Source organism: Monodelphis domestica, chromosome 5 (genome assembly GCF_027887165.1).
Source record: "Monodelphis domestica isolate mMonDom1 chromosome 5, mMonDom1.pri, whole genome shotgun sequence".
NCBI lineage: Eukaryota > Metazoa > Chordata > Mammalia > Didelphimorphia > Didelphidae > Monodelphis > Monodelphis domestica.
Window position 1 is genome coordinate 91624050 of NC_077231.1, and position 21794 is coordinate 91645843.

At 37.9% G+C, this 21794-nt stretch overlaps 1 protein-coding gene across 3 annotated transcripts in view; it reads right to left on the reverse strand.

Moving 5' to 3' along the window:
* LOC100021696 (putative tetratricopeptide repeat protein 41) overlaps window positions 1-21794 on the reverse strand; it is a 113263-nt gene that overhangs the window by 65451 nt on the left and 26018 nt on the right. For all 3 annotated transcript variants that reach the window (XM_007503343.3, XM_007503342.3, XM_007503341.3), the window contains exons 3-4: window positions 10973-11947; window positions 4713-4893 (exon numbers count right to left, since the gene is read on the reverse strand). In XM_007503343.3, coding sequence (XP_007503405.1) covers window positions 4713-4893; window positions 10973-11759 — 968 coding nt within the window. In that variant the 5' untranslated portion in view covers window positions 11760-11947. The remainder of the gene's footprint in view (window positions 1-4712; window positions 4894-10972; window positions 11948-21794) is intronic.

Genomic DNA, 21794 nt, shown 5'->3' on the forward strand with positions numbered 1-21794 from the left:
AATTACCTTCCAGAATGGCTGTATTAATTCACAAATCTACCAGCAATGCATTAGTGTCCCAATTTTGCCACAACCCCTCCAACATTCATTATTTTCCTTTACTGTCATATTGGCCAATCTGCTAGGTGTGAGGTTGATTTGCATTTCTCTACCAGAGATTTAGAACACTTTTTCACGTGCTTATTGATAGTTTTTATTTCTTTATCTGAAAACTGCCTTTTCATGTCCCTTGACCATTTGTCAATTGGGGAATGGCTTGATTTTTTTGTACAATTGACTTAGCTCCTTTCCAGGTTTTTCTTTTTTTTTAAACCCTCACCTTCTGTCTTAGAGTCAGTACTGTGTATTGGTTCCAAGGCAGAAGACTGGTAAGCCCTAGGCAATGGAGGTTAAGTGACTTGTCCAGGGTCATACAGCTGAAAAGTGTCTGAGGCCAGATTTGAACCTAGAACCTCCCGTCTCTAGGCCTGGCTCTCAATCCACTGAGCTACCCAGTTGCCCCCCAGGTTTTTCTGAAACCATTCCCCTTACCATTTCTTATAGTAAAATAATAATTTCTTATAGTACAATAATATTCCATCAGAATTATATACCATAATTTGTTCAGCCATTATTCAGTTCATGGGCATCATCTCAATTTCAAATTCCAATTCTTTGCCACCACAAAAAAGCTGCTATAAATATTTTGTACACAGAAGTCCTTTCCCTTTTCTTTGATCTCTTTGGGATACAAACCTAATAGCACTATTTCTAGGTCAAAGGATATGCCTAGTTTTATGACCCTTTGGGCATAGCTCCAAATTACCCTCCAGAATGGCTGGACCAGTTCACAACACCAATAGTGCATTAGTGTCCCTCTTTTTCCATATACTGAGTTGTATATAGAAGGAGGGTATATCTGAGGAGGGTAATCTAGTTCTCTAAAATAGTTTTTTTTTTTGTTTGATTGGTATGGCACTGAATAAGTAAATTAACTTAGATAGAATTGTCATTTTATTATATTAGCTTGGCCTAGCCATGAGCAATCAATATTATCCCAAATGTTTAGATATTTGTGTGAAAAGCATTTTGTAATTGTGTTTACATAATTTCTGTCTTGACAAGTAGATTCCCAGGTATTTTATATTGTCTAGAATTATTTTAAATGGAATTTCTCTATCTCTTGCTGCAGGATTTTGTTGATAATATATAGATGTGGGTTTATTTTGTATCCTGAAATTTTGCTAAACTCAACTACGTTTTTAGTTGATTCTCTAGAATTCTCTAAGTACCATAAATATCATATATCTACTATATCTACTATATCAATCATATCATATATCTATAATATCTACCATAAATATGATTTGCAAAGAGTCATATTTAGTTTTCTCATTGCCTACTTTAATTCCTTCAATTTCCTTTTCTTTTCTTATTGCTAAATCTAGAACTTCTAGCACAATATTAAATAATAGTGGTGGATAATGGGCATCTTTGGTTCACCTCTGATATTACTGGAAAGGCCTCTAGATTATCCTCATTACAGATGATACTTGCTGATGGTTTTAAATAGATATAACAACATTTTTTTAAAAAGGCCTATTTATTCCTATGCTTTCTGATGTTTTTAATAAGAATCAATATTGTATTTTGTCAAAAGCTTTTCTGCACCTACTGAGATAATTATGTGATTTATGTTAGGTTTGTTATTATTATATTAGTAGTAGTCTCTCGGTAACTGAGGATGATGATTGTCTTTGTGTGTTTTCATCTATGATAGATGAGTGTGCACAAAGATACTTGTGCGTGAAGGAGATTTAAGTGGAAAAGTCCTTGCACAGAGACAGTCCCACTCTCTCGGCATTGGAAGCCTGGGTCCAGTGGCATGAAAAGTCGTTACACCTGGAGACTTCCTCAGCTGCATTGGATGGCCGTGTTGTCCTTTGTGTTCCAACATGCTCTAAGCACTCCACAGTGCTTTGCTGCATCGCCCTCTCAGCCGTTGAACCTTCTTATTGGTTTCTTCCGTCTGTTCAGCCGAAGCAGTCTTCACATGCTGGGTGAGCAAAGCCCTGGTTCACCATGGGTCGATGACGACCCGATGGCTACCCTCACAAGGTTTAGCCGGCCTGTCAAGGCTGTTGCCCGGGGTGTGGCCGCTGCCGCATGCTAGCAGCTACTAGGAGCCACAAGTGAGAGCTTATTATATTAATAGAGAGTTATTATATTAATAACAAATTATTAAACAAGATCAATTATTCTGATATTTTCCCTAATATTAAACCAGTCTTATATTCAAGGTATAAGTGAATGATCCTTGTAATATATTTCTATAGTCTCCTTGCTAGTATTTTAATTAAAAATTTTGCATCTATATCATTAAAGAAATTCACCTACAATTTTCTTCCTCTTTTTGTTCCTCCTCACTTGGGTATCAGCACCACATATTTGTGTCAGAAACAGAGTTTGGTAGGACTCTTTCTTTGCCCATTCTCACAAATATTTTATATAGTATTGGGATTAATTGTTCTCTAAATGTTTGATAGAATTTCACTTGGGAACCCATCTGGCTCTGGTGATTTTTTCTTTTTTTTTAATTTGGAAAATGTTATTTAATGGATTAATTTAGACTATTTTCCCATGGTTCCATTATTCATTGTTCTTTCCCTCCCCTCCCTCAAGCCCCCTCCTATAGCCAACAAGCAATTCCACTGGGTTTTACATGTGTCATTGATCAAGACCTATTTCCATATTATTGATATTTCACTAGGGTGATAAATAGAGTCTACATCCCCAATCATAGCCTCTTCGACCCATGTGATCAAGCAGTTGTTTTTCTTTTGGGTTTCTACTCCCACAGTTCTTCTCTGAATGTGGAGAGTGTTCTTTCTCATAAGTCTCTCAGAATTGTCCTGGATCATTGCATTGCTGCTAGTAAAGAAGTCCATTACATTTGATTGTACCACACTGTATCTGCCTCTGGGTACAATGTGCTCCTGGTTCTGCTCCTCTCACTCTGCATCAATTCCTGGAGGTTGTTCCAGTTCACATGGAATCCCTCCAGTTCATTATTCCTTTGAGCATAATAGTATTCCATCACCATCAGATACCACAATTTGTTCAGCCATTCTTGCCCAATTTATTTTTCTGAGATAGGATTATTTAAGCATTAAGACAGACAGCCCCCTTGAGTACAGGTACTGTCTTTTCCCTCTCTTTGTATCTCTAAAACTTAGCACAATGCCTGGCACAGTCACCACTTGATAAATGCTTACTGACTGGATAGGGAACTGGCCTTGAAACCACAAAGACCTTGTTTTAAGTCCTACCTCTGACAATTCTTGGTTCTATAACCCTGGGTAGATTACTTAGCCTCTCAAAGCTCTAGGAAATTGCGAATCTCTAAGTTGTAGAGAAGGTCCTGACCTGCATTGGGAAAGAAAATTTCTTCATCCAAGAGTCCCCCCTTCTAACCATGAAATCACCAATCCAGGTCCCATCTAAATTGCTCTGATTTTATCTGTGGTATAAGACTCCCTCCATCAAGTCATACAGCAGCTGTTTGTTTTAACAAATATTTATTAAGTGCCTGATATGTTCTATGTATAGAAGTACTTTATCTCATGGGATCTTCTTAACCATTCTAGAAGGAAGTGTTATTTCACAGGTAAGGAAATTGAAGCAGATAGCAGTTAAATAACTTGCCTAGGGTCACATAACTAGTGAGTTTCCAAGGCAGGATTTGAATTAGGTCTTCTTGACTGAAAGTCCAGGACTCTCTTTCTACTACAACACCACCAATTAACTGCCTAGTCTTAAACTTAAAGTCTTAGAAAATGGCCTGGATTTGACCCTGGTCATTAGCCAGTATGAGGTTTTGTTTTGTTTTTTTGTTGTTTTTTTCTTTGAGGTTTTCCTGACTTCCAAGGCCCTGCTGCCTCTGTAGGCCAGATATTATCTAAATAGATGACCTCTGAAGTAAAGGTTCTAATTCCCAAATTAATTTCCTCTAACTTCTGAATATCGGGATTACAGAGAGAGCTAGAGCTAGAAAGAACTTCAAGGTCATTTAGTCCTACCTTTCCATTTTACAGATGTGGAGGCTGAGGCCCAGAAAAATGAAGTCAAAAGTTCATGCATTCGGTAGAAATTTAGTAAAGATTCTTTCATGTACAATACTGTAATAGTTTCTTGAGGGATATAAAATTTAAAAAACCAAATATATAAATAGATTTGTTGTGGTTCAGTTGTTTCAGTAACATCCAACTCTGCCTAGCTCCATCTAGGGTTTTGTTGGCAAATAAACAGCAGTGGTTTGTCATTTAATTCTTCAGTTCATTTGACACATGAGAAAACTCAAGCAAACAGGGTGAAATGTCTTGTCCAGAGTCACATAGCCATAGCCAGTAAGTGTATGAGATCACATTTGAACTCAGGTCTATCTGACTCCAGGACTGGTAGTTTAACTCTTCTTGGGAAGACTGAAGTAGCTATGGGGGAGAGGGTATGTGAAATGTATGTAAATGAATGATAATGACCCTGAATAGCCAGGGAAACAGGGAAGGCATGCGGGAGGAGGCGAACCTTGAGCCAGGTTCTGAAGGAAGTAAGGGAGGGGTGGGGAATGTGGTATTTCCATTCCAGACCCAAGGAAATCCCGCGTGCTACTATGTGGTTATGTTACCTAAACCCCCAACCAAAAGACACACATATAGTGTTTCCCTCTACATTACCTGAGGATAGATTCCAGAGAGTTGCCAGATTCCTGTTTGGTTGCTTCATTTTGAATATCCCTCATCACAAATTTTTCCAAAGCATCAAATGCCTGTTTTGATTCTCTGGACAGCACAAACATCTTCCGGCATCTTATGGTAAAAGCTTCATGATAAGAACGTTCAGTGTTGTGGTCTTGGTCTTGAGAGATATAAAAGAAATTTGTTAATATCTGATATGGATAAGTTCAGTAATCAGCTGTGGGTAGCTCAGCTCAACTTCCCCACTCAGGAGCTTGTCCCTCTGAGTCTCTGTGACCTCCAATTTGAACTTATACACTGGCAACTCTACGGCCCAGATCGTGCCAGCCTCCATGGAGACTGAACAGTGAACAAACAACTTAATCTTTCTTAAATCCTTCAGTTCATGCCTATTGGGTATCTAATTTTTTCCAGTATCTCAAAATGAAAAAGTCAAAAGGCTAACCTTGCTCCATTCTCTTACCATTTGAAATAAAGATTTTTCTAGCAACCAAAATGAATTTCTAAGGGAACCACAATACCTAAAATCTTAATGAAATGAGGTTGTAAATAAAAATAAAAAGTTTGAAAAACAAAAGGACAAAATGCCACCTTCCAGAAAAGGATGATTTGTTCTAGTGAGGCTTTTTGGCGGAGTTTAAGAAACATTAGAGGGGCAGCTGGATAGCTCAGTGGATTGAGAGTCAGGTCTAGAGATAGGAGGTCCTAGGTTCAAATCTGACCTCAGACACTTCCTAGCTGTGTGACCCTGGGCAAGTTACTTAACCCCCATTAGTTAGCCCTTACTGCTCTTCTGCCTTAGAACCAATACACAGTATTGATTCCAAGATGGAAGGTAAGGGTTTCAAAAAATAAATAAATAAATAAATAAATGAATGAATGAATGAATGAATGAATAAATAAATAAATATTAGCCACTCAAAGAACCAGGACTAGGCCCTTCCCCTTCTGACTGTTAAGTGTCTTTAATTTAAATGCTGAACAAAGTGTTTTTTAAAGCTGATTTTTAGCTCGAAAACTCTATAATGCTTAATTCAGTTTAAAAGTAAGCAACATACACTCATTCAGGAATCTCCTTCATTCCCCATAATTTTCAGTCTTAGACCAGGGGTCCCCAAACTACGGGCCATGGGCCACACGCAGTCCACTGAGGCCATTTATCCGGCCCCCACTACACTTCCGGAAGGGGCACCTCTTTCATTGGTGGTCAGTGAGAGGTACTGTATGTGGCAGTGCCTCAAAGTGTAGAGTCGCTCACATACAGTACTACTTCCAGTGACATAATCCTTTGCACGGCGCCTTGTTCTGAGGAGGTGCTGTACAAAGGATTATGTGGCTGCACAATGGCAGACGTCAGCATGGTGAGCGGCGATCTGGGGAGAGGATTCCGCACTGTGTATCCTGCTGCCCGGTATAGTGGTGGCGGTGATGGGCCTGTGCAAGGTGTGACAGGCCCATCCCAGCCAGCGCTGCAGCCTCTGCTATCCCAAACAGCGGCAATCAGTGTCACAGGCCCAGCACTGTCTCCAGGACTGTATACAGGTAGGCATTGGATAGCGCTGATCTGGCCTGTGACATCAGCGGTGGGCCTCTACTGTGAGAAGCCCACCACTGCCACTGGGTATTTTATAAGACACCCCCTGTTTTGGGGGATCAAATTAATATAAGACAGTGTCTTATTTTCGGGGAAACATGGTAGTACAATGGCAACCATACTCCCCCAGATGCATCTATGCAATACAATTGCCATTGTATTATGTGGGGGGAGTGAGGCATGTGTTTTTCGTATTATGGTCTATAATTACAGATCGATAAATATGGACCACAAGAGGACACATATTAGTGTCATGCCTTCTTTTTTCCTGCCATGGAATCTGATTGCATGGGTAAAACTCATGCAATCAGATTCCTGTGTGAGTTCACAGATTACAGTGCGGTTCGCACAGGGTAGTGTGAACTGGAAAGGTGGTGGAGGAACCGGCTCTGTAATCATGCTGGTTCCCACACTGCACTAGTGTAAGCCTGAGATAAAAGTGGAGTTCCACCAACATGGCCACTGGTGAGGCTGAAATGATGTGGACTGGGAAGGCTGCATTGATGAACATAGATCAGACTGAATTGATGGGCAGTGCAGTCTGTATGCCTCTGTATGGGCAAAATTATTGTTGGTATATTGTTTTTGAAGGGCTGTGTGTGTGTGTGTGTGTGTGTATGTGTGTGTGTGTAGGTATTTTACTAATAGCAATTTGGAATCCCTAGGAAACAATGACGTTAAGAAAGAGAATAATTGACTCGGAGTGTAGGATATTCAAAGAACAGTGGGCTTATGATTACTTTTTCATACAGTACAAGGAAAAAGCTGTGTGTTTGAGATGCCAGAATATAGTGTCTGTGTTCAAAGAATACAATTTGCGTCAACACCATCAAACTCAACATAAAGATAAATATGATTATTTGGTTGGAAATGTGAGAAAAGATAAAATATTAAAACTGAAAAATACATTGACAACTCAGCAAAATACTTTTGTGAAGCAGAAGCAGCTAAATATTTCATCACTGTGAGCAAGTTTTCTTGTTGCCAAGCTAATAGTGTGCACTGGCAAACCATTCATGGAGGGAGAATTTGTTAAAGAGTGCCTTCTTTATGTTGCCAAAGAGATGTGTCCAGAAAAGGCAGATTTATTTAGAAGTTAGTCTTTCAGGATCTGCAATTACATGAAGGACTGAAGAAATGGGAGACAATTTGCATCAGCATTTGCAAAACTCCGCAAGAAAACTTTCCTATTTTTCCTTAGCACTCGATGAGAGCAATGATGTTCATGATTCTGCACAACTTCTAATTTTTATTCATTGGTCTAATGACAATTTCAAAGTCACAGAAGAGCTTGCTGCACTGCAAAGCATCAAAGAAACAACTACAGGAGAAAATATCTATGTAAAGGTTTCCCAAACTGTGAAAGATTTGGAGCTGGACTGAGCTAAACGAGCCAGTGTGACAACTGATGGTGCTTCTAGCATGGTGGGGTCTAAGAAAGGAGTAATTGTTCACATTAACCAAGAAATGGACAAATGTAACCATTCTCATCCAATAGCCATACATTGCCTCATCCACCAACAAGCACTGCTATGTAGTAAATCACTGAAGTGGGACTCTGTTATGAAAATTGTGGTGTCTTGTGTTAACTTCATTAGAGCTAATGCACTAAATCACAGACAATTTCAGGAATTTCTGTCTTGCCTATGAAGATGTTCTATACCACACAGAAGTCCATTGGCTAAGTCAAGGGAGAATTTTGAGACATTTCTATGTCTTACTTCCACAGATTACAGCTTTTATGCTTTCAAAAAACAAAGAAGTACCAGAGCTCAACGATGCAGAATGGAAATGGCACCTCACCTTTCTGACAGATGTAACAGAGCTACTCAACAGTTTCAATGTGCAACTTCAAGGAAAAGGGAAGCTCATCTGTGATATGCAATCACATGTGAAAGCATTTGAAGTAAAATTAGGCCTCCTTATCAAACAAGTGAAGGAGGAAAATTTCTGCCATCTCCCCTTAACTCAAAATCTGTTAGCAGAAAAACCATTGATTGCATTCCCAAAAGAAACATGTGTGGATTCACTGGAAAAGTTGCAAGAGGAGTTCCAATTTAGCTTTAAAGAGTTTCATCTCCATGAACAGGACATACAGCTTTTCCGAAACCCATTTTCTATTGACATTGAAAATGTGGATACAATTTACCAAATGGAAGTGGCTGAACTGCAGAATTGTGACTCTCTGAAAGACACATTCAAGTCCAGCAATTTTCCTAATTTCTATGCATCTCTCCCCTCTGAGACATATCCTAATCTCAGGAACCATGCACTCAAACTGGCAACCATCTTTGGCAGCACTTATGTCTGTGAACAGATTTTTTCCAGAATGAAACATCTGAAATCTCCAACCAGATCTAGACTAACTGATGCACACTTGCATCACTTGTTACGGTACACAGTGACAAATATGGAACCGGACATTGACCATCTCATTAACCAAAAGCAGGCCCATAGTACCCATTGAAATACTGGTCAGTTTGTTGATTTAAATTTACTTGTTCTTTCAGTGTGGTATCATCGAACGTAATGGACTTCTCCATTGGTGGTGGTGTAATGTCCCTGAACAACTTGCAGGGACCCAGGAGAAAAAAACACCATTCATAAGCAAAGGATAAACTATGGGAGTGGAAACACTGAGAAAAAGCAACTGCCTGAATACAGAGGTTGAGGGGACATGACAGAGGATAGACTCTAAATGAACACTCTAATGCAAATACTATCAACAAAGCAATGGGTTCAAATCAAGATAACATCTAATGCCCAGTGGACTTACGCGTCGGCTATGGGGGGTGGGGGGGGGGAGGAAAAGAAAATGATCTATGTCTTTAACGAATAATGCTTGGAAATGATCAAATAAAATATATTAAAAAAAAAGAAAAATAAAAAAAAAAGAAAAAAAATACTTGGAAACAGTAAAAAAAAATTTACTTGTTCTTTATTTTAAATATTGTATTTATTCCCATTTTGTTTTTTTATTTTAAAATAAGATATGTGCAGTGTGCATAGGGATTTGTTCATAGCTGTTTTTTATAGTCCAGACCTCCAATGGTCTGAAGGACAATGAACTGGCCCCCTGTGTAAAAAATTTGGGGACCCCTGGTCTTAGACAGTTACCTTGAACAGGGATGTCAAACTCAAACAGAAAGTGAGCTTAGAAACCCTATATCAACATTATCTAGATTCCATTGTATTTTTATGCATTTGTTCAATATGTCCTATTTCAATTTTAATCTGGTTCCTACCTCTTTGGAATGTTGCCTCCTTTTTGACCCTTCTGACCAAGAGCACTGAGAAATGAAGCAATTTGTCAAGGTAACATAGATAGTTTATATCAAAGGTAGGACTTGAATTCTGTTGCCTCAGTACAAGAATTGAGGTTCTGGGAGATTAAATAATTTGCCCATTATCCTATAGCTAGTGAGAGTTAGGTAGGATTCAAACCTGGGTCTTCCTAACTCCAAGTTTAGGATTCTGTCCACTACATCACACCTCCTCAAAATTCCTCATCACTTCTGAGCCCATAAGCTCCCCAATCTCAGACCTTGGGAACCACTGCCAGTGGCTTATGGCACTCCAGCTCTACTTACCATCAAACTGATATTGTACAGGTCTAGAGATAGAAGGACCTAGGCCCAAATATGAATTCAGATACTCCCTAGCTATGTGACCCTGGGCAAGTCACTTAAACCCAATCGTCCAAACCTTGTCATTCTTCTGCCTTGGAACTGATACTTAATATGGATGCTAAGACAAAAGGTAAAGATTTGTGTGTTTTTTTAGTGATATTGTATTATGATAGTCAGATTCTATAGTCCAATGTGAACATCAGAGTGCCTCTGGGACATTGTTTATTATGGGCTTGCCTGGGAATCTTACCCCACCTTCCTCTCCTTTACAGAATTGTTTCTCTGGGAAAATATATTCTGAGCTCCAAACAACTGACTTAGAAACAGACTACTGACATTGAGGAGGACTACTTTGTATGCAAGAATCCACTAATTAGAAACAGGCTAGTCCTTTCACTATTGAGTACAATCAAATTTGTATATGCATTTATTTTTAATAGAAAGTCTTACCTTCCATCTTAGAATCAATACTATGTATTGGTTCCAAGGCAGAAGAGTGGTAAGGGCTAGGCAAAAGGGGTTAAGTGACTTGCTCAGGGTCACACAGCTAGGAAGTATCTGAGGCTAGATCTGAACCCAGGACCTCCCATCTCTAGACCTGGCTCTCAATCCACTGAGCCACCTTGCTGTCCCCTACCTGCATTCTTTCTATGTGTATGCATTGGGAGAAGATCAAAGTGTAAGCCTCTCAAAGGAAAGGTTTATTTATGATTCCTGTGCTAATTTACACAGTGCCTCCCAGCACTTAAACTAAGTGTTTATTATTAGCTGACTGACTTGGGTCACCCCTGCAAGCCAAATGTCACTTTTCTCCCTTCTATATTCCCAGAACCAGTTCATTTATAGTTTTGGCCAGAGCTCAATTCAGTAAGACAGAGATCTGCTTGTCACAAGAATAATTAACAACTACTTATCTTTAAGTGTTTTATGATACCCAAATTAAAAAAGCCTACTGAAAGATAAAGAATACTGATATTATACTGACCCTTAGCTCTAAGCCCTGATTTTTTACTCACCTATATTTTCTCTCAGAAAAGTAGCAGGGCAAAGTTTTTCTATCACAATTGACCAGTCTTTATAAACTAATTGGCCCAGTTCGTGGAGATCTCTGTAAAATCTGACTGGTAGCCCTTTGCTAATGATCTTAGACTTGAGCTCCCCAATCTTTCGTTTTTCATATTCCCTCTGCCGGGATTGTGGACTAGAAATTTTTTCCCTTTCCTGTTCTAATGCTTTCAGCAGCATGGCACCAGTCCGAAAATAAAAATACTGAAAATGGGAGTTATTCAGAAAGGCTGCTTGGATCACTTCCAGCTCTGTGAAGCTGCAGCTAGAATTCTCAAGAACCCAAGGGTAGCCATTGTGGGCTGCAGTGTAGAGGTTCCTTTCAACCTTGGACAACCCTGGAAGGTCAGCAGTTCCAGTGGGCAGAAAAGTTTGATCCTCACGGAGGAATTCTCCATATGTCTGGCCCAGCATACAGAGGAAAAAGGGGAATGAGCTGTTGATGTAGTCAAGGCAAAGCTTCAGCTGCTGGGATTGCAGGCTGCAGTATTGCCTGAGAAAGTTAGGGCAGAGAGGGTCATGAGCCTCTGATGCTGGCCATCTCAAGTCAATGGCCTTGAAATAGGTCCCCCGGGAATTACAGAGTTCATTAAGCTGGGGGAAGATATTGTTTGCCAAAAAATCCCTTTCTTCTTGGAAATCCTTTGAAGTTGAACATATATACGGCTGGATCGGGGTGTGAAGCTTGAAGTCAGGCTGGGGATTCTTCTCCATGATTTCAATCGGCTTCTGAAACATTTCACCTAACTTTAGGATTTATCAAGTTGTACTCAAATGAATTCCAAGGTATCTTAGGTCTTAGGTATTGATGCTTCTGAGGTGTTCCTCTAATGGCATTTGGTGCCAACAAAGTTAAGCTTCTTTTCCAAAATAGTTCATTTCTTACTTAGCAATTTGCAATAATAAGAAGTCAGTGTTGAAACAACCTAATAGAAGAAAGAAAAAAGTTAAGAAAATGTGTAAATTTTCAAGATTACCAGGAACATATATCTTTTTTATGTTCTTAGAAAAGACTTGTCTGAGGCAAGGGATGATGAATATAGAGGATATAGAGGTTTTCATTCCCTCTCTCAAGTACTTTGTTTTATTCATACCTCCATTGTACCTTCTAGATACTCCTTCTGCCTCAGTAAAAACATGTAAAAATTTAAACTGCTCAGAGAACAGGTAAAGAGGAAGTATGGTCAGCTATGTCCAGAGAAGGCAGAGTGTAACTAACAACTTTCACAGTCAGATATATCCTCAAATCAACTTTGTAATTCACATGAAAAGAAATACAAGTAATTAATGCAAATTCAGATAAGTAAGAAGGGAGAGCTAGGACAGGGACAGAGAAAGAGACACTGGTACAACAGCCTATGAAAATGAGACACTAGGACATTTAAAGGTTGATGCTGGGAAGGCTTCTATGAGTAAGGGGAGAAATACAGAACTGGGTCAGGGAGATCACCTGAGGCTAAGAGCTTCTTATTTTACCTCAGTATTTTGCCTAACTTGGCATTAAATTGATATAAACACAACTAATTTTTACACTCAATGCCATGGGCAGGGTCCAGCCTCACTCGCTACTCCAGGGGTTCCTGACAGGTGGTGAACGATCAGTCAAGAAAATAACAAACAGAAGACAGCTGTATCTTTATGGTCATATGAATGCTTTGCATCTGATAGCTGCTTCACCATCCCCAGGCCTGAAGTTTATTTTTATACCCATTTCTTGGCACACAGATACATTACCTAACACACATGTCTAAATAGAGATAATTGGAAAAGTGATACATTAACTTTTAACAAATCACTTGATTAACATTCTATATTCTTATATTGTGATTACAGATTCTTGACAGCATAAAGGCTCCACACAAGATAAATGATTTTGTCACAGGTGACTTAATTTTCTTATTACCCTATGAGGAGTTTTACGCTTACAAACAATCAAGGAAAATTAATTATTACTTTTAATAAAATGGAATAATTAATCAGAAGTTCTTAAAGACAATTCAACATATCATTGAGGTTGAGGAGTATTTGGAACACAATTCAGATTTAATATTAGACTGGTCATTTTTCAGGGTTTATTAGGAAGTTTCTGAGTTACTGGTTTGTGAAGTTGAGTCACTGAGGCATGTTGAAGCTTGATGTACCTGTAGTGTACCTGTATGTCTTGTATGGGCCTTTATGATTGATTTGTGTGCTGGCTTCATGAGGATAAGTTTCTGTGAGTGGGAAAGTTCTGGGCTTGGCTTGTAGCTACAGTTTTACTGGGGATTATGTGTCTAAGTAAAAGTTAGCCCATAGTAGTCTTTTGGGATTGGGTTTGAGGGTCTGATCTTTTGGTGATGTTTTGGGGAATTAGGGTACAGGTATTTTGCTCTTGCATTATTCCTTCTGAGACTAGGGGGAATAGTAATCATGTCAATTCCATAGGTCATGCAAGGGGGACTGAGTGAGCAATCACATCTTACCAAGGGCCACTCTGTGGCCTCCTTAGCTATTACACGTGACTTTGTCAAGGTATCATGGCCTGAATAGCTCCCAACAATTCAAAAATCATCATTTTAAATGTACAAACCTTCTAAATTTTAGTACCCTGAAGAAAAAATCCTTTCCCTCTCAAAAAAAGGAACAAAGCATAGTGCTATTTCTAAACAGTAAAATTACCTAGAAGAATAGCTGTGGGATCAGTTTCTCTTTCTCTTCATTTCTTTGTTTCCTTCTTTCTTTGTTTGTTTCTTCTTAAAAAAAAACAACCTTATCTTTCTAATTGGTAGTAAGTTTCAGTTCCAAGGCATAAGAGCAATAAGAGATAGGCAATGGGGGTTAAGTGACTTGCCCAAGATCCCACAGCTAGGAGGTATCCGAGGCCATGTTCTGCAACTGTAGCCAACCAAAGAGGCTGCTATTCACCACATAGTTAACAGGCCAGACCCAGAACTGGTTTACCATGATCCAAGGCCTTTCAGAGAACCTCCCAAGACATGTTATCATGACTGTCTCAAATAGAGACCTCCCTAACTACATGGGAAATTGTATTGCATTCTGGGCATGAGCCAGTCCAGTTATTGTGAGTAACTTCAAATGTCAAAAAGAGAACTTTATATTTGACCATGGATAGGTTAGGGAGCTTCTGGATATTGTCTGTTGAGGTAATAATACTTAGAGAAAACATATCTATATTAACCAACATACAGTGCATATTATTATATTTATTACCAATGCATCTTGACAGCAATACTCCATGTAGCCAGAAGCCAAATAACCACAACCATCTGGAACTAAGCTATGAACCCATAAGCAAATTTTAAAAATAAAAAAACACTAACAGTAAAGGAAAATAGCCAGGGTTAAGCTAAAATTGGCTTGCAAGAGTCAATTAGTAAATTTTGTGGGAAAAATTATGCCTCAGAAATGGCAAACATCATCAATTAAGGATTGTCTTGTTCATTTGTAGTCTTAAAAGAGTGATGGAGAAAATACTCAATGGAGATTCAACTTAAAAGTGTGTTATAGGTACATTTTTTTAAAAAATCAATTGTTATATAGCACATGACTGGGAACAGCCCCCACAAAATCCAAGAATGTTATTCATTAGGAAAAGGTAGAGAATATCCTCAGTTACTTCACTAAGCAACTAGACCAAAGAGAAGTTGCTCCCAGAGAGCTTTTTATCCTATAGGTAGCAGAAAATGCAAGGGAAAATGGCCCAGTCGATAGAGGATATACTTTGGAATTGGGAAGACTTAGGTTAGAGACCTGTGGCATATACTAGCTATGGGACCATGAAGTTCTCAGGACCCCAAGCTACTTGCTAAGATATAAGTTGTCTAATATGACTTTATTTGGGGGTGGAGCCAAGATAGTAAACTAGAGGCAGCAACCCAGCTGAACTCTTACAACATTCCCCTCCAAACAACTTTAAAATAATACTTCGAATCAAATTTTGGAGAGGCAGAGCCAACAAAAGATCAGAGTGAGACATTTTTCTTGTCTAAGACAAGTTAAGACATCTAAAGAAGACATCTGTAATGCCAGGGTGGGAGCAGGCCTGGGGTTTGGCAGAAGCACCAGCAGTTGACCTAGACTAAGGGTCCCCAAACTGTGGCCCCCTGAGGCCATTTATCCAGCCCCGACTGCACTTCCGGAAGGGGCATCTCTTTCACTGGTGGTCAGTGAGAAGAGCACTGTATGTGGCAGTGCCACAAAGCGCAGAGTCGCTCACGTATAGTACTACTTCCAGTGACATAATCCTTTGTGTTGTGCCTTGTTCTGAGAGTAACTGAATGAGAACAAGGTGCTATGCAAAGGATTATGTGGCTGTATAATGGAAGACATCAGCATGGTGAGCAGCGATCTTGGGGAGAAGATTCCGCACTGTGTGTACTGCTGCCCTGTATAATGGTGGAAGTGATGGGCCTGTGCAAGGTGTGACAGGCCAATCACAGCCTCAGCTGCAGCCTCAGCTATCCTAGACAGTGGTATACAGTAAAAAGTTTGGGGACCCCTGACCTAGACAATTCACAGCAGTAGTAGAAGCAGCGGCAGCCGCTTCAGGAAGTGCCAGGCCAGTGACAGTTAAAAGGTTTGACAGCTGGTCATAAAGAGACTATAGAGACTATAGGGAACATTTTACTGGTCCTTGGTGCATTTGATGCTGATTGGTGACTCTATTATCTCTATGCAATTCTGGGTTGCAGCTCCAGGACAGAGAGGAGTACTTATGTTTGGTTCCCAGAGAGCAAAAGCACTCATCATAGTTCCAAGGCAGAGAAAAGAGCTAGCAATTGTGGCTACAAGGGACCAAAGACCCTTCCTAGATAAAGACCAGAACACAGACTAGGATGGTCAGTTACCATACCTTTCCCAGAATCACACCACTTTGGAAGCACCAAAAACTTGCAGATCCCAAAACTAGCTCTCAAAATCTCAACACAGAAAAGTCTGAAGTTTAGGACAGTGCCTCCCTGCCCCAGGTGCGCAGAGCTGAACTTTAATCTGGGAAAATGAGCAAAAAACAAACAAACAAAAAAACTTAACAATAAAAAGCTATTGCAGCAGCAGGGAAGACCAAGACACAAACTCAGAAAAAGATACTAATGTAGAAAATAGCTACCACCAAAACCTCAAAGAAAAATGCTAATTTAGGTACAAGCCCATCAAGAATTCTTGAAGAGTTAAAGATAGAAATGAATGGTAAGAAAAATAAGAATGGTAAAGTAAAAATTGGGAAAAGAAAGCTAAATTATGGACAAAAGAATTAACAACAGTTTTAAAAAGGCACACACAAAAATGAAGAAAATCACACCTTTAAAAAATGGAATTAGCCTAGTCAAAAGAGGAAAAAAAATTAACTGAAGAAAAGAATTCCTAAAAAGCAGAATAGTGCAGATAGGAAAGGAAATACAAAAAGCTCAGTGAAGAAAATATTTTCCTAAAAATTAGAATTGGGCAACTGGAAGCTTATGACAAGAAGTATCAAGAAACAATAAAAATAAAGTTGAAATAATGAAAAAGAAAGAAGAAAATGTGAAATATCTCATTGAGAAAAAAATTGGCCTGGAAAGTCAATTGAGGGGAGAACATTTAAAAATTATTGCCAGGATTTCCAGAAAGCCATAATTTTTTAAAAGAGCCTAGACATCATATTTCCCAAAATTATCATGGAAAACTGCCTGAATATCTTATCCAAGAGGGTTAAATGGAAATATGGAGAGGGCTTCTAATATGTTATCCCAAAATGCAAAAGAGTTAGGATTACAACCAGGAATAATACACCCAATAAAATTAAGTATAATTGTTCAGGGGGAGGTGGTGGGGAATGAATATTTAATGAAATAGCGAACTTTCAGGTTTTCCTGATGAAAAGAAAATGTGCCATTCAAACACAAGACTTAAGAGAAGCATAAAAAAAAGTAAACATGAAAGAGAAATTATTAGGAATTCAATGAGGTTAAACTGTTAACATTTCTACATGGGAAAGTGATTTATGTAACTCCTGAGAATTTTATCACTGTAAGATGATAGGAGTTTACGTGGAGAGTATAGATATGAGGGAGTGAGAAAGAGATGTACTGGAAAAAGATGAAAGGAAGAGGTAGAAGGGAGAAATTTTTTCACATAAAAGAATTGAGGAAGGAAAAATTTTTATAATGGAGGAGAAAATGGAGGGGTGATAAGCAATGGTTCAAAGAGGAAATAAATATATGTGTGTATAAACATATACTATTGTGTATAGAAATTTATCTTAAATAGAAGATGAAAAGGATTAGAGAAAGGGAGATGATACAAGGGATAGCTGATTAACGGAGGCAATGTTTAGAAGCTAAATAGACTTTTGAGGAAGAATGGAATAGAGAGAAAGAAGAAAAAGGGGTGAGGGGAAATATATGTAATCATAATTGTGAATGTGAACAAGATGAGCTCACCCACAAAACAGAAGCAGATAGAATGGATTAGAAACTATAATTCAATAGTACACTGTGTATAAGACATACACTTGAAACAAAAAGACACATACATATTTAAAATAAAGTGTTAAAGCAAAATCTATTATTCTTTAGTTGAAGTAAAAAAGGCAGGGGTAGCAATCATCATCTCAGTCAAAGCAAAAGCAAAAATAGATAATTAAAAGAGTTAGTCAGGGAAACTACATTTTGCTAAAAGATAAATAATGTCAAAAATTATAGTAATTTTCTCTAATCAAGGTCTCATTTCTCAAATATATAAAGAATTGAATCAAAGGTATAAAAAAATAATAGCCATTCCCCAATTGTTAAATGTTTGAAGGATATGAACAGGTAGTTTTCAGAAGAAGAAATCAAAGCTTATCTCTAGTCATAAGAAAAAATTCTCTAAATCAAGATTAGAGAAACACAGATTTTAAAAATTCTATGGTACTACCTCACACCTATCAGAAGTAATAAATCCTAGAGGGGATGAAGAAAAATAGGTATACTAATGAACTGCTGGTAGAGTAGTGAACTAATCCAACCATTCTGAAGAAAAATTTGGAACTCTCTTCAAAGGCCTATGAAACTTTGCATTCTGTTTGACCTAGCAATACCACTCCTAGGTTTTAGCCCAAAAAGATCAAAGGAAAAGGAAAAGGGCTTGTTTGTACAAAAGTATTTATAGCACCTCCTTTTCTAGTGAAAAAGAATTGGACATTGAAGCATCAACTGGTGAATAGTTGAACAAGCTGTGGTATATGATTGTGATGGAATACTATTGTGCTATCAGAAATTAAATGGGGAAGTGGTTTTAGAAGAAACATGGCAAGAATTATGTGAACTGATTCAAAATGAGAACTGTGTACAATAATAGCAATGTTAAAATGATGATCAATTGTGAAAGATTTGGCTACTTTGATCATATAATGATCCAAGACAATTCATGATGAAAAAAATGTAAAGAGAATGGGGGATGATGTCAAAAAGCTTTGAAATATGGGGGGAAGAGGGGCTCAGTTCGAATGGTCTCTATTTCTTCATTAAAGTAGGAGGAGGAGGAGCTTTCTGTTAAAAGGAAAAGGAAGTTGGGTGATGTGAGAAGTTTGAGGAAAGATGAAGTTCTGGAATAGCTATTGTGGGAGAATACAAATACAGAACACTAAAAGGATGCTTTAACATTAGGATGCACCGTTGATGTTAAAGTCTGCCATGGATCCAATGGCAACATTTGCCTGACTTTCTCTAGCATCTTTCAGCAGAAATGTTCTATTAGGATATTTTTGCTTCATTATTTGTTTTTGTCACAAAGAATTATAATTCTATAATAGTAGTTTTATGTTTTGCTTTTTTTCTCCCAAGAAATGTGTGACAAAAAGACAAAATTCATTTGTAAAACATGACTTTTTATATTAAGCCATAAAAATCAAATTGGTTTTAGGATTGAAAATAAAAATAAAAGACATGCACAGCTAATAACCACCAGATATAGGATCCTGGGCAAATCACTTAAATTCACAGAGCCTTATTTTCTTTGGTGGTAAAATAGTGAGCAATTATTTACTAAATACTTATGCTGTACTTGGCACTGTGTTAGAGGTGGAGATACCAAAAAAATCAAAAATAGTGATAATAATACCTAGAACATTTTCCTCACTGGGTTAATATGAGGCTCAAATATGATTATATAAATAAAACCGTTTGTAAAACTTAAAATGCTACATATATTACTTCAATCAATCAATAAACTTTAAGTGCCTACCAGGGACCAGGCACTGTGTATTTTTAAAATAGCCCTAGTAATGGCATCATATAAGGAATGGTATGCTATACTAAAAAAGGGAACTGGGGTGAAAGTCAGGTGACCTTAGTATTAGGTCTAATTTACTACCAACACTGTCATAACCTCTCCAGACTCATTCTTTTCTTCTATGCAATAAGGTTGAGCTTGACCTCAAAGGCAGCTAAAATTTTATTATTTTATGATATGAGTTTCTATTATTATGTGATATATATAACTTAATAATAGCCAATTCTTTATCATTTTAAAAATGCAATATCTCTTTAAAAAAAATTATCCAAGATAGCGTTTGTGCTTTATAATGTATATAAAGGATAGAATTCAGATCATGAATTACAGATCCAAATTATACCCAATTGTTTCATCCTAAAATCTGTTAGGTGATGAAGAGAATAAGGATTTTGGATTCCACTTCTTTCTAAAAAAGGCAGGATAAATTAAGGGAGCACTGTATGGGAATGAAAATTGGGCCTCAGGCATAAATGACAAGAGCAGAAGACTTTAGCCCCCATTGCCTAGCCCTTACCTCTTTTCTGCCCTAGAACCAATACATAGTATTGATTCTAAGAAGGAAAGTAAAGATTAAAAAAAAAAAGAGTAGAAGACCTAAGGGGTATTTGGATGGTTCAGGATAGAGAGTTGAAGCCTAAAGAGTGGGGGTTGCTTTGTCTATAAGACCATAATTAACTGTTAAGACTTGGCAAATGTTTGTTTTTCCTTATTCATTGTTTTATCTCCCTCTATTTTTCCCCATAGCTTTAGATGTAAATTCTTTAAAATAACCTTAAAAGGCTTTGTGTATTATTTTTGAGAAGTAAGAAAGGCCACATGGAATAATGAAAAGAGCTAAAGCTCTATATCAGGGGCTAGAGGACCTGGTTTCAGATCTCAATTCAGCTACTTATTACTAGTAAGATCTTCCATGAGGAGTCTGTAAAAAAAAAAAGAATATTAGACTAGATGACTTTTAAAAGTTTCTTCTAACACTAAATCTGTGATACTGTGAGAACAAAGGAAAGAAACGTCTGTCTTCTTCCCAAGCAGAACTCGGACATCTGGGAACCAGGTTAAGGGGAAAAGTGGGAAGAATTAATGAGCTTTTAGAAACAGGTATTTAATGAGGTGATATATTTGATACTTGATATTATTAGGGTAATATACTTGACATAAAACTACCACCTCAAAAGTTTGTGACATAAGGGAGCAGCTAGGTAGCTCAGTGGAGAAACAGGCCTAGAGATGGGAGGTCCTGAGTTTAAATCTGACCTCAGATACTCTCTAGCTGGGTGACCCTAAGCAAGTCACTTAGCTCCCACTGTTTAACCCTTACTGCTCTTCTGCCTTGGAACCAATACACAGTATTAATTCTAAGACAGAAGGTAATGTTTTGTTTTGTTTTTTAATTGTGAAATGGAGAGTTCGTTAAAAGCGGGCTCAAACTCTGAGGACATATGACAAAGAAGTAATTCACAGTTTCTAGTTTCTAGAAATCTTTTCCTTCCTTTCATAGGCATTCATAAATTGCCTTAGGCATAATGCAGATTTTCTGTTAAATTCCATGTAGAAACTTAAAGCTGCTTTTTCTCATGTCTAATTTTTCTTTGGCTCCCAATGCCAATACTGCTATTCCATGGATGCTGCCAGGACCCTGACATAAAATGTTCAAATAATCAGGTCTCTAAAGTTATCTTCCAATCCTCTAAGCAAGGAAGAGGCAGGCAGAGATTAAGAGTTCTCTTTCCCTTCCCACTCCTAACAATTCCTTGTCTGTAGCTTGGCTTGCAGCCAAATATCCACCAAACACTCAGATGATGGGTTCTAAAGTGGCTTGCTATTCTATAGACAAACCACAGGACATGACAAAGTTTTCTCAGCCAATACAAACACACTTTATCCTCATAACAATCTGTGAAACATAGAACCATTTAATAGTCAAAGAATGCATTAAATCATTTCATCATCAATAAGAATTTTAGGGTTCAATATACCCATTCTTTTATAAATCTCAACCCACACTAGGGTGTCTGATTTTCTGCAATGAAGAAAGTGAACATAACACCCAGTAAGAATGAATAGAAAGATCTGAGCAGTAACTTTTGTTGTTTGTGGGGTGTTTCTGTTGGTTGATTTTCAATAAAAGATATTATCACAGGGCAAACAAACCCCTACCATTTGAAACCAGGTCACTAGGACCTAGAAATAGAGTACTGACTCCCTCTCTTTAGAGGTAATCTTGGATTCAGAGGTAATCTGAATATCAGATGTCTGTGAAGCCTAATCTTTTAAGACTTCTAGACCTCTCTGTTTGGGGATTGTTTATTGATTCACATGATAACTGTCTTTTTTACATGAATTGACAGTGCTAGAGGATAATGGTATATTTCAAAATATCTTAGGTTCCTTTTCAAGCTTTATATCTATGATTAAACAGCTGCTTCCTTTATTAAGTTTTATCTTTTATTAAGAACATGGCATTAGATATATCTGGTGAAGATGTCTACCTGAACAGGAGGCCATACTTACTCCACCAAA